Source organism: Urocampus carinirostris, chromosome 12 (genome assembly GCF_059441175.1).
Source record: "Urocampus carinirostris isolate Australia breed hairy pipefish chromosome 12, RoL_Ucar_1.0, whole genome shotgun sequence".
Taxonomy (NCBI): Eukaryota; Metazoa; Chordata; class Actinopteri; order Syngnathiformes; family Syngnathidae; genus Urocampus; species Urocampus carinirostris.
The window spans coordinates 29,830,130-29,844,401 of NC_142360.1; the positions used below are offsets into that span (position 1 = coordinate 29,830,130).

A 14,272-nucleotide genomic window follows, 5' to 3' on the forward strand; every position below is an offset into this window, starting at 1 on the left:
ACTGGTTCCACCTTTAAAATGATCCTAAAATAAAATAGCATTTCTTGCAATCAATTTGCAGAATTCTGGTTAAAACGGTCGTCAATTCAATTTTTACAAATTATGTCCCTGTGTTTGATAAAAGTGTAACTTTCTACTTAATTAAAGTGAAGGAAAATGTCTCCAAAATGAAAAAAAGAAATCAACCTTTGAAGAAATTAAAACTAAAGTCAACTTAAAAATGTGTAATTTAAAGAAAATGTCAAGTATAGGATGTACTTGCCTGGCGTAAAATAGATTACTATATAAAGTATATTAACCAATGATATCCCGCATGTAAAATAATCTTCAAATAACGTGTTTTGGCAATTTCAATCATTTTGACTTGATTTTGTTCCACTTGGAAATTGCAGACATTTTTAAGTCATTCGATACATTTTCATATATATTCATACATTGCAAAATGATCTTTTGTATGCAAATGAAGATGCTAATACAGTAGGTCACTAGAATTTGCCATAATTTTATCATTCACAGTTGAGGCATCTGTTCGCCTATTTATTCTGGCTAATTGTTCATATTTTATTTTTTGAGTTATTTAAAAAAAATGCTGCTTTATATTATTGCACGATTTTTAATTGCACTACTGTTATGGTGCAGTTAAAAATTAGGCCAGTCTCCAAGTACTACCTATTAAATATTTTTGCCTGCCATTCTTTTTTTCCCCCTCTTTCCTCTTTTAAGTATTTATTATATATTGATCTTGGAGTGCCATACCTTATCTCACTCTAAAGAATGTTAACTACATTGTTATAATTGACAAAAAAAAAACAAATTCATTTTTTATTGTAATTGTAATTTCAATTTAGATTCAATGACCAGAAAATTGACGTGTGCATTGAATTAAACAAAAAACAATAGTCATTTGCATAAATTACGTTTTTTTAATCACTAGAGATGTTAATGGAAATACGGGGATGAATAAAATATCTATCTATCTATCTATCTATCTATCTATCTATCTATCTATCTATCTATCTATCTATCTATCTATCTATCTATCTATCTATCTATCTATCTATCTATCTATCTATCTATCTATCTATCTATCTATCTATCTATCTATCTATCTATCTATCTATCTATCTATCTATCTATCTATCTATCTATCTATCTATCTATCTATCTATCTTAATTGTTTAACCCATGGTGTCAAACTCATTTTAACTCGGGGGCCACACGATAGAAGAATCATTCTCTTGGGGGCCACACAATAGAACAATCATTCTCTCAGGGGCCAGACTAGTTGATTAGAGAGAAAGAAAACAAGAGAGAGAGAAATAAGAGAAAGAGAGGGAGAGAAAAGTAGAGAAGGTGGACAAAGAAAGAGCGAAAGGGAGAGAGATAGAGAGTGTCAGAGTGAGAGAAACAAAAGAGATAAGTAGAGAAATAGTGAGAGAGGGGGAAAGAAAGAGAGAGACAGAATTAAATCCAAAGAAAAATATATAGAGAGAAAGAACGAAGGAGAGAAAAGAGAAGGAGCAAAAGAAAAAAGGGTAGAAAGAGAGAAGGGGAAAGCAAGAGAGAGAAAGAGGGAGAGAGAGGGGGAGAGAGAGAAAAGAGAGAAAAATGAGAAAAGGAAGAGCAAGCAAAAGAAGGTAAAAAGACAGAGAGAAAGACACAAAAAGCAACAAAAAAACTTCAATTTCTGTGTGTTTCAACTCAGATAACTCAATATAACTAGCACTTGCAGTGACGCAACCTCCGAGTGTTACCTTTCAAAAGAGACCAAAACCGTCCATATTCTCTAAAGAACAGCATTCAATTTACTTTGGAATGAGATCTCGGGCGAAATTCACAGAAACGTTGTTTAAATTTGTTCAATCTATTGTCATAAAAAATATATAAGTTTATTTGTATAGCACAATTCATACACAAGGCAATTGAAAGTGCTTTACAGAAATGGCAGACCGGTTAAAAACACACAATAATAGACATTGAAAATGTAAAATGTGGTTTTTAAAATGCATTAAAACCACAGATAAAACATAATAAAATCAATGAATTAAAATAAGGTAGAGGTAAAGAGTGCTTATGTTCCTATTAAATGTATCAAGTTTATGTTCCTACTCATTTTCATTCTGTGTGAACATTCTACCTGGCACATTTCAAATATGACAATAAAAATGACATGCAACTTTCTTATCGTGAGAAGATTTGCGCGTGCGTGTTTATAAAAAGAAGAAAAACGCTTGAATGTAATGTGCTCTTGTTTTTGTGCTGCAGGCGGAGGTGGCGGATGGCGAGGTGGGCAGCAGCCTGCAGAAGATGTCGACTGAGCCTCCTCCCGCCTCAAGCGCTTGCGTGTGTGCCAGATGCAATCAGGAAATCGTCGATAAATATTTATTGAAGGTATGGGGAATTTTTTCTGCACTGTGTTGGCGCTCTTCATCGAAGAGGATGCGCTTAAGTGTGAGACAAAACCTTGTCTTGTCCGTACAGAAGTTTTCCTTTGCATTTTCATTGCAACTTTTGTGTTTGTGGTTTGGACAAGTACCGTATTTTCCGCACTATAAGGCACACCTAAAAGCCTTTATTTTTTTCAAAAGCTGACCATGCGCCTTATAATACAGTGCGCCTTATATATGGATCAATATTAAGTCGCAAAGTCTTGCAACTAAGGCAAGCAGCCGCCGACTAGATTTTCCCCTGAAGGCGAAGTAGTCCGCGGTGTATGCTGGGATTTATATACCGGCGTTTCATTTCCTAACCAATGTGTCAATCATCATTTGAATCAGTCGCTATTGGCTAAAGTTATTCGGAGGTAAAGGGGGCGGATCCTTTTTATCATTTACAGGCTCGCATAGGCTAAAGGGGCGAAACAAAGCCTGCAATTGGCCGAAAAAGATAAATGTGAATCACACGTTGGGTTGCACTACGGCATAGAGAAAACATGTTTTACTATTCTGTATTTGTAAATATTTTACTCTCCTGGATTGACTACACTCACGGTTGTAAGAAGACCACGGTTACGTATCATTATTGAACGTGATGGCTGCAAGAGAACTTAGGTGAGCTATGCGGCTTTACATTTTCCCGGTATCTTGTTTTAGAACGATTTTGATGTTTCTGTGATGAGTCTATTTTTAAACTAAATTCAATTCAAAGTGTTTATTGTCATATGCACAGTAAAGAACCCCGTTTCTCTGCACAATAAAATTCTTACTTTGCTGTCCACACGGCTGCCAGCAAAAAATAAAATGGAAACTAAGAAATGTTTGGCATTTCTTGAATCCCAAGACTTTAACCTTCCGAATGATATTTGGAACGATGCATTTGAGTGATTGGTGACATCGTACAGACACTGTTTCCGTACATGTCTGAGACACGTATTTGCTTCTTTGCAAGCTTTCGGAATGTTAAGGGGGTAATAAGTTTGACTGAACTATCTGACTGTTTAGTCGACGTTCCCATTGTAGCGCCTTATAATCCGGTGCGCCTTATGTATGGAAAATATAGGACCAAAAACTTTTTTTTGGGGGTGCGCCCTATAGCCCGGTGCGCCTTATAGTGCGGAAAATACGGTATTTGTGCCCCTAATGGCTGGAAAAGAAATGAACAATCGTCTTCGTTGAGTGCATGTTTGTGCCCAAAGGTGAGCGACTTGTCCTGGCACGTGCGTTGCCTTTGCTGCAGCGTGTGCCAGGTGGCGCTAGGAGGCCACAGCAGTTGCTACATTAAGGACAAGGAGGTCTTCTGCAAGATGGATTACTTTAGGTAAACCCCCTCGTGAAATATTCTTACACTTCTGCAATCACTTGATGTTATTTTTTTGGACTGCTTGGCCTTCAAGAGATTTTGTAAAAAGGTCTTGACATTTTATGGCTTACGTTCTTATATCCTCATCATTTGAATGAGGGTGTGTAGACTTTTTTAGGGGCACCACTTAAATTACGGTTTGAGCAATTTCTTTTTATTTCTATTTATTCATTTTTATTTTTTTTATTTTTGGGATATTTGTTTTTACTTTTTCTGAATTTATTTGATTTTTTTTAATTTACATTTTTTTTCTAATTAATTTTTTTTTTTTTTTTACTTTTTATTTTTCATTTGTACTTTTTATTTTATATTTAACTATGTGTATGTGTTTGTGTGTTTACTTTTTATTGACTTATATATTCATTTGTTTTTTTATTATTTTGTCCAAATTATATTTGTTTGAGATGCAGCATTGCTGCCAAATATTATTATTACTACTATTTAGTTTTACTTTTACCCATATTTTACCTTAAATAATGATTTTAATATTTTTTTTAACTTCTGATGCTATCGTTTTCAGTTTTAGAAGCAGTAATCATAGCATACTACAAAAAAAAACTTAGAAAAAAAAACAATTTGATAAAACATGTCTTATTCTGTTGTCAGATATTTGTTGTCAATTTATAAATTATTTTTCATATGATTTTTCTTTGTTTGAGTGGATATCATAATTAAAGCTTATTTGTCACATTTTCAAATATAGTCCTTTGGATTTTTTATCTACAGTTTTATTTGTTTTACTTTATTTGATTTTTAAGATGAAAAAATGAAACACCTAAAAAAAAGCTAATACAAAAAATAAGAATACAGGGAGTGCAGAATTATTAGGCAAATGAGTATTTTTACCACATCATCCTCTTTATGCATGTTGTCTTACTCCAAGCTGTATAGGCTCGAAAGCCTACTACCAATTAAGCATATCAGGTGATGTGCATCTCTGTAATGAGAAGGGGTGTGGTCTAATGACATCAACACCCTATATCAGGTGTGCATAATTATTAGGCAACTTCCTTTCCTTTGGCAAAATGGGTCAGAAGAGGGACTTGACAGGCTCTGAAAAGTCAAAAATAGTGAGATATCTTGCAGAGGGATGCAGCACTCTTAAAATTGCCAAGCTTCTGAAGCGTGATCATCGAACAATCAAGCGTTACATTCAAAATAGTCAACAGGGTCGCAAGAAGCGTGTAGAAAAACCAAGGCGCAAAATAACTGCCCGTGAACTGAGAAAAGTCAAGCGTACAACTGCCAAGATGCCACTGCCACCAGTTTTGCCATATTTCAGAGCTGCAACATCACTGGAGTGCCCAAAAGCACAAGGTGTGCAATACTCAGAGACATGGCCAAGGTAAGAAAGGCTGAAAAACGACCACCACTGAACAAGACACACAAGCTGAAACGTCAAGACTGGGCCAAGAAAAATCTCAAGACGGATTTTTCTAAGGTTTTATGGACTGATGAAATGAGAGTGAGTCTTGATGGGCCAGATGGATGGGCCCGTGGCTGCATCGGTAAAGGGCAGAGAGCTCCAGTCCGCCTCAGACGCCAGCAAGGTGGAGGTGGGGTACTGGTATGGGCTGGTATCATCAAAGATGAGCTTGTGGGGCCTTTTCGGGTTGAGGATGGACTCAAGCTCAACTCCCAGTCCTACTGCCAGTTTCTGGAAGACACCTTCTTCAAGCAGTGGTACAGGAAGAAGTCCGCATCCTTCAAGAAAAACATGATTTTCATGCAGGACAACGCTCCATCACACGCATCCAAGTACTCCACAGCGTGGCTGGCAAGAAAGGGTCTAAAAGAAGAAAAACTAATGACATGGCCTCCTTGTTCACCTGATCTGAACCCCATAGAGAACCTGTGGTCCCTCATCAAATGTGAGATTTACAAGGAGGGAAAACAGTACACCTCTCTGAACAGTGTCTGGGAGGCTGTAGTTGCTGCTGCACGCAATGTTGATCGTGAACAGATCAAAGCACTGACAGAATCCATGGATGGCAGGCTTTTGAGTGTCCTTGCAAAGAAAGGTGGCTATATTGGTCACTGATTTGTTTTTGTTTTGTTTTTGAATGTCAGAAATGTATATTTGTGAATGTTGAGCTGTTATATTGGTTTCCCTGATGAAAATAAATAATTGAAATGGGTATACATTTGTTTTTTGTTAAGTTGCCTAATAATTATGCACAGTAATAGTCACCTGCACACACAGATATCCTCCTAAAATAGCTAAAACTAAAAAAGCCCCACTCCAACTTCCAAAATATTCAGCTTTGATATTAATGAGACTTTTGGGTTCATTAGGAACATGGTTGTTGTTCAATAATAAAATTAATCCTCAAAAATACAACTTGCCTAATAATTCTGCACTCCCTGTAAGTGTAATGATTCCTTGCTCTGTTTGCAGGAAATGTTGTCAAATAATTTGTCAGCTGAATATTATTTTTCTAATTTTGCTCTTTGGGTTTTTAACATAATTAATAATCATACTTGATTTTTCCATAATTCTCTACAGTTTACAGAATTTTTCATTTTCCTTTTTTCTTTTTTACTATATTCAAAAAGATTGTATCCACTATATTCTTTTAAATGTACTGCTTCTGATTTTTTAACCACATTTTTTTTACTATATGTGCTGATTCATATAAAAACAATAAAATATTTAAATCAATACAAAGTAATATATACAAATATGTTTAATGAGAAATATAGTCTTCAGTGTGCTAATTTGATTTTTAATTTTTAAGTAATTTTGTCACCTAATTTGCCTGGTGAAACATTATTTTTCTCATTTTACAATTATTCTTGAACTTCTTTTTTAAAAATAGAGGATATATATACGTGCACTGTAATAACTATTGTATTTAAAGAGTCAAGTATTATGTTGCTTGATTTGCTATGTTTTGAAAAAAAAAAAATTGTAGAGGGCCAGGCCATTATGAAAAGAATAATTGATTAATCGGCGTTCTTTGTATCGACAGTCCCGATACCTCAGATACATGGAGAAAAAGACCACAATTTTTTTCTCATTTGCATTTAATGTATGAATATATATATTTATTTATATATATATATATATATATATATTCTCACAGTACGTGCATTTATTTATACGTACCGTTTTTCCCAGACTACTAGTCTCTCTGGAGTATAACTCACACCAGTCCAAAAATACATAATTATGAAAAAAAAAACACGTAGAAGTCACACTTGGAGAATAAGTCGCATTTTTGGGGGAAATTCATTTGATAAAATCCAACACCAAAAACATACATGCCATATAGAAAGGCAATTAAAAAAAATGAAATAAAAAGGAGAACACAGTATACTAATGCTACACGTACTTGCATATATTAGACACGCTTGACAGTAATGATGTAACATATTAAGAGTTATTCAGATAACTTAATCATAAAAAACTTGCTTACCAAACCCTCAGCTTTCCTCCAAATCATTAAATCCATTTAAATTTTCATCTTCTGGATCACTTTTACCGGTAAACAACTCCTGCTAGGTCTCGGCGGTAGACGATGCACCAGCTTCCTCTTTTCGCTTTAAATTCAAACACAGGCCTAGAGCGCCCTCTTGCGGTTTGGTGTAAAAATAACTTGTGAAGTGATACACAGTATTGGTAATACAGATTAAAAACTCAATGATATGTTGATAATTTCATATGTAAGTCTCACCAGAGTGTAGGTCGCACCCCCAGCCAAACTATGAAAAAACTGGACTTATAGTCCGGAAAGAAGGGTACATGTTAAATTTCATTTCATTCAAGAATCCCTTGTTTTTTTGTGTGTTTGCGTTCCAGAAACTACCGCAACAGTTGAAACCTGCAAAGTTGAAACCTTTATTTATTGATTTATTTGATCATTTTTCTATTACTCAAGAACAAACCCAAATTACAGGTATTTGTTTGACAAATAAAAGTACTGTACTCTCTAAACAATTTTTTTCCATATAAATAACTTCTGTACTGTCAAATTAAAGCACCATGGAGCCACGAGGAAGCGCCAAAGACCAGCATGTGGCTCCAGAGCAAGTTAAGCGGGTCTAGAAGACCAACTTTGTTGGCTACAGAAAGTATCTTCCTCTGTTTAGCCAATCAGAATGCAGAACAGAATACACAATGAAAATCTGCATGGTAGAAAAACTGTGATAAGTAAACTGCCACAAAGCAAAGGATACCTGTATTTCTTTAAACATGATTCATTTTGATTAATTTCATCAAATTGGGTTGAAACACTTAGAAATGAAGCAAAATAATATGTATTTAAACAATAAAATTGATAACATTGTATGTAATAAAATGCAATCAGGTCATGTTTTTGTTTTTTCTTGCGTACAATGTAACAATAATGTAATAAACAAATCAAGTACATGGCAAAGAAAATAGCAATTACAAACAATGTAGCAATTCATTAAAACATTGGTTTTGAGCGCAGTACACATTAATGCTTCAGCGCAAATACCTGTATATTTTTTAATTGCTAATTCAATAATGGATACTGGGTACAACAGTGGAACCAAAACATTTTTGGGGGGATTAGTAGTTCTTTTTTACCGTTATACATTATTGTTCAAAAGTTTGCAATCGCACAATAATGTCCCTATTTTTTGATGAAAATCACAATTTTTCCCAATGAAAATAACAATAACAACTATAAGAAAATTAACAAAAATAACAATATGATAAAATAACAATAACAATAACTAATCAGAAATACACCCGTTAAATTGTTAACATGGTAATCAACTATTTCCGCTGCAAATGACTCATTTTAATGCAATATCAACATAGATGTGTATAAGGCCATTTTCTGCAACGAGCACTACAGTCTTCTAATAGTCAGGGTTGGGTAGGGTTACTTTAACTTGATTACTTTCAATTACTTTTGGATTATTATTATTATTAAAATTATGACTCACAACACGTGGTAAGCTTTCTCTCCTGGCTTTGATCTCTTTGATCTCCGGCAAAACTAACCTAAAATGCGACAGAAACAAAATGAAAAAAAATCCAAACAGCTTGCCAACATCATTTTTGCCGTTCCATGCGTTCCATTACTCCCCAAGCCTGCACAAAATTTAGAAATTGTATTCACATTTAGTTTATTTTGTCTTTTATTAGCATATTTGGTATTGGAGTAATCCAAAAGTAATCAAGTTAAAGTAACCCTACCCAACCCTGCTAATAGTACTCTGTATTTGCTAATTGCGTTAAAAGGCTAATGGATGATTAGAAAACTCTCGTGCAACGATGCCAGCAGAGCTGAGATAGAGAAGCTATAAAACTCATCTTCCTTTGGGCCAGTCAAGAATATGGAGCATCACATTTGTGGGTGTGGTTAAACTTTCAGAATGGCCAGAAAAAAATGAACATTCTTGTGAAACTCGACAGTCTAAAGTTGTTAGTCTGTGGTTTGCGATAATCTGTGGTCTGTGCAGCCCTTTGAGACTCTTTGAGCTTAAGGGCGTCACAAATAAACATGACTTGACTTGACTGAAGAAATGAAGGCTATTCCAAGCGAGATATTGCCAAGAAACTGAAGATCTCCTACAATGGTGTGCAGTACTCCCTTCGGAGAACAGTATAAACAGGCTCTAATCAGAATAGAAAGAGAAGTGGAAAGATGACAAGTAAATTAGAGTCTCTAGTTTGAGAAATAGACACCCTACAGATCTTCAAGTAGCAGCTTCAGTAAAAAGTACCCATTAACAATAGAGTTAACATCTACAGTGAAGAGGCTACCCCGAAATGCAGGCTTTCAAAGCAGGGTGGCAAAGAAAAAGCCATATTTGTGACTGGCAGACAAAAGGAAGGGATTCAAACGGGGTACTTTTTCATAGAAACCCAAAATTGTCTGGGTGACCTTAAACCTTTGAATGGTAGTGTATAGGTTATCATGATATTTTTTTTTACCATTTTTGTGTGGTGGGCAGGGTTGGGTAGGGTTACTTTAACTTGATTACTTTCAATTACTTTTGGATTACTCCTATACCAAATATGCTAATAAAAGACAAAAGAAACTAAATATGAATAAAATGACTCAATTTTCTGCAGGCTCTGGGAGTAACGGAATACATGGAACGGCAAAAATGATGTTGGCAAGCTGTTTGGATTGATTTTCATTTTGTTTCTGTCGCATTTGATGTTGGTTTTGCCGGAGATCAAAGAGATCAAAGCCAGGTGAGAAAGCTTACCACGTTTTGTGAGTCATCATTTTATTCATATTTAGTTTCTTTTGTCTTTTATTAGCATATTTGCTATTGGAGTAATCCAAAAGTAATTGAAAAAGTAACCCTACCCAACCCTGGTGGTGGGCCAGATGGATAGTGGCCCTCTGCGCTAAATGGATCTATGGTGACCTTGATCAATAATTGTTAATTGGGGTGCACGGGTGTCGCAGAAGGTTCGGCACGTGGTGCGCTTGCTGCGGCCGGCACATCAACGCCAGCGATTGGGTGCGGCGAGCCAAAGGCAACGTCTACCACCTGGCCTGTTTCGCATGCTTCTCCTGCAAGAGGCAACTCTCTACCGGGGAGGAGTTCGCACTGGTAGAGGACAAGGTGCTTTGCCGGGTCCACTACGACTGCATGCTGGACAAGATCAAGAGGGCAGCCGACAAAGGTGACCTCACAACATTGTACTTTCTTAACAACTGTGTCGAACTAAAGGTGATAACCATTTCATATACAGTGGAACCTCGGTTCTCGACCATAATCCGTTCCAGAACCCTGTTCGAAAACCGATTTGTTCGATCACCGAAATCATTTTTCCCATTAAAGATAATGTAAATGGTTTTAATCCGTTCCAACACCCTGAATGTTTACCTTGAATGTTTAACGTAAACATTAAGCTAACCCGGGCTAATCGTACGTTCGCGTTATCGTAATCTTCCGTACGAAAGATTACACTAACATGAACGTGTAAAAATAAAAAAATCAGGTCGTTTACAAGTCATTTAGCACCCGGGTCTCCACAACAAGTGGTGAGCGGTTCATTGGAAAGGGGGCTCCGTTCCAACATCCTGAATGTATACCTTGAATGTTTAACGTAAACATAAAGCTAACCCGGGCTAATCGTACGTTCGCGTTATCGTAATCTTCCGTATGAAAAATTACGCTAACATGAACGTGTAAAAATAAAAAAAAAGGATAAAGAAAATAATTATGAATAGGATTTCTTACCCTTGTGGTGGTCAGCAGAAGGCGCAGAAAAGATCAGACACTCGCACACCTCCTTCATATTTTGCTATTATTTCTTTCTTAAATGCAATAGTTGTACGGACTACTTTTCTTTTTTCACTTTTAGCAACTTTGCTGACTTTTTTGGAGGCATAATTAGGGGCTAAAACACTTCCTACACCTATATTAAAAGCGAAAGCAAAATGAAGCACGTCCGCACGCGATAACAGTTGTTCACGAAAAGAGCGATCTCCACCCGTACGCCGCTCAGCATCACACCCTAGCGTACGCACTCACGCATTACCGGCGATTTTTTGACCGAACAGCGAAGCAAGAATTTCTCGAAATTTTTGGTCGGACTCTGATTTGTTCGAACTGAGAGGCGTTCGAAAACCGAGGTTCCACTGTATTGTGTTTTTTTTCAGTAGGAAGAGCTAAATAATACACATGGTCCCTTTAAGGTACTCCGGGTGTTGGCCTGTACCACTAGGTTGTCCTGTTGTGGCTGATTCACTGCATGGAACTACAAAGTTAGATAAATATTTTATTAACATTCATTTTGACAAGTTTTAAAGTAGTTTCTCTGTCTTAAAATCAGTTTTACCTATCTACATAACAAACAATTCGTCTTTATTCTACTGTACTTTATTTGATTTGATTGTACACAGCAGTACTACTCATAATGTACAATTTTAATAGGGGCAGATGTGAAATCAGAGCCTTTATCTTGAAAGGAAAAAAAAGATAGATAGGTGCCAAAAACATTTGGATAGTTCGAACACATCGATTCAAAATTGCCTGCACACAATAACAACACAATAAAGGAGCCATGATAATATGTGCTCTCCTTTATTTTTGTAATTTTCTTTTTTAATGAGACTAATTTTTCTGTTGTATGCCAATTTAAGGCAGCAGTGTAAATATGGACGGTGCAGTGCCTACCCAACAAGAACTTAACCAACCTAAACCTTCCAAGAGAGCAAGGACCAGTTTCACAGCCGACCAGTTGCAGGTAAAATAAATAAATATAAAATGAAAATAAGAAAATTGAATCTAGCTTTCCTCTTAATAAAAATTGACATTAATGATAAAAACGGTAGCGTAACTATATAAAACAGTATCCTTTCCAGGATTTTCTTAACATTACATACAGTATGTAAATCCTAAATAAATGCATATTGTCATAATTTGCTTACTTGTTTATATTTTTTTTTATTTTTTTGTGAAAACAGGTGATGCAGGCACAGTTCGCTCAAGACAACAACCCGGATGCTCAAACGCTGCAGAAACTGGCAGAACAGACGGGCCTCAGCCGGAGAGTCATACAGGTTAGGCATTCAGTAAATACAGTAATCCCTTGTTTTTTGCGAGGTCGCCTTCCAAAAATGACCAGTAATCGAAAAAATCCGTGAAGGTGAAACCTTTTTTCATCTCATCTCATCTCATCTCATTAGCCGTAACGCTTATCCTCATTAGGGTCGCGGGGGGCTGGAGCCTGTTATCTGCCTGTTTCTGCCTGTGCGTCAATAATGTTGTGGCTTAAGGAAGCCGGTTACCAGCCGGTTCCTGTCCAAGACTTTATAATCACTGTATAATGAAAACAACAACAACAACACGATAAGTGATTTTAAATGATCATGGAATGGCATTGGTCTTGCCCAGGTTTGGTTCCAGAACTGCCGAGCGCGCCACAAGAAGCACGTGAGCCCCAACCACACGTCGGGCACCACCCTGACTTCCCTGCAGCCCGCGCGGCTGGCTCCGCCCACCCCCACTCCCGAAGAGCTGCAATACTCGGCGTACGGTGGCCCGGAAGGGTCAATGCTTTCGGTGTTGCACTCTTTTATCGACAATGAGCACCACGCTTTTTATGAGCTGCTCTACGAGTGACAGGCTACTGGAGATTCTTAAAGAGTGCTAACTCCCTCTAGTAGTGCATAAAAAATTGCTCAAATCAATGTGTCTAATGTGAAATGACTCCAACAGTTACCGTATTTTCTGCACTATAAGGTGCCTCGGATTAAAAGGCACACCCCCAAAAAATAGTATATTGTCATATATTTTTCATACATAAGACGCACTTGACTAAGAGGCACGTGTAATTAATACTACAGTAAGAGCTACTGTATTTTTTACACTTATGGTATATATTCACACCACTGACCTCAGTCACAAACATTGTATGCAATGTTCCCTCTAAGCTGCGTGTGTGTGCAATTGCGCACTACCCAGAGCTTTTCCGCACACAAGAAAATCTAGCTAGCTCACAAAAATCAGGGCTCGAAATTGCTAATTAAGAATAATAATAATAATAATAATTTCCTTTGTATTGTCATTCTTTGTAACAATGTACACAGAACGAAATGTCGATACACCTGACCCGTTGTAGCGAGCCGATGCAGCCGCAGCCAACAGAGGGCGCCGCCATTATACCAATTAGGTATGTCTCGGCCGAGGCGCGAACCAGCGACCTCCCAGTCTCAAAGCGGGCACACTACCATCTAGGCTACTGAGCTGGTTCAAGAAGCGAATTAAGTCAAGGTTGCAGTGCATGAAGGTAAAAATACACGGGCTCCCCTGATGCTGTGTTGTAAATGCAGTGTTTTGAAGTTAAAGTCGAAGTAGAACGAAGTTGAGTAAAGTTAATAGAGTTTTTCGAGGACCGGCTTCTTCGGCTCGGCTCACTAAAAAGTACCGGCTCTTTCTGGTCCCAAACGGCTCTTCAGATTGTTTTTGCTTATTTCATCCCTATATGGGCAAATATTATCTACAATTATGCACAAAATGACTTAAAGGAAGGGGGGGGGAGCAATAGAACAAAAAAGAAATGAAAAAATGAAAAAATGAAAAACGAGTGAAAAGCTGAGAAAAAAAAGGAGAGAAAAAGAGAAAAAAGAGCAGGAAAAATTCTGAAAAAAAGACAGAAAAAAAGAAAAAGAAACAATTAAAAGGAAAAAGGAAATAGAGAACAAAAAAGCAAGTAACAGCTGGGAAAAAATAAACACAGTAAGATTTTTTTTAAAGGAATTTAAAAAGAGGAGAAAAAACAGGGAAAAAGAGGAAAAGGTTTGTGTTGCATTCAAATAATTTCCAATTATATCAAGTGAATCTTGTTGCCAACATTGTACTTCCACTAAAAATGTAATTAAATACAGTTCTGTATCGTGCAACCGACCAAATAAGTCCCCAAAAATGTTAGTATTATGCGACAAAAGATACCAGGAATAAAAGAAATGGAAATCTTGTGAAAGAATTGTAAAAACATATGACGTTTGTAGGCCCTGCAACATTTGCA

General features: G+C 36.7%; 1 protein-coding gene across 3 annotated transcripts in view; it reads left to right on the forward strand.

Moving 5' to 3' along the window:
* The window catches only part of LOC148355469 (LIM/homeobox protein Lhx8), a 15,217-nt gene extending 1,946 nt beyond the window's left edge, over window positions 1-13,271 (forward strand). For 2 of the 3 annotated variants that reach the window (XM_088349164.1, XM_088349166.1), the window contains exons 2-7: window positions 2,266-2,391; window positions 3,635-3,756; window positions 10,200-10,420; window positions 11,886-11,989; window positions 12,210-12,305; window positions 12,640-13,271. In XM_088349164.1, coding sequence (XP_088205290.1) covers window positions 2,266-2,391; window positions 3,635-3,756; window positions 10,200-10,420; window positions 11,886-11,989; window positions 12,210-12,305; window positions 12,640-12,867 — 897 coding nt within the window. In that variant the 3' untranslated portion in view covers window positions 12,868-13,271. The remainder of the gene's footprint in view (window positions 1-2,265; window positions 2,392-3,634; window positions 3,757-10,199; window positions 10,421-11,885; window positions 11,990-12,209; window positions 12,306-12,639) is intronic. The other variant, XM_088349165.1, reaches the window with a different exon arrangement.
* The last annotated feature ends 1,001 nt before the right edge of the window (window positions 13,272-14,272 follow it).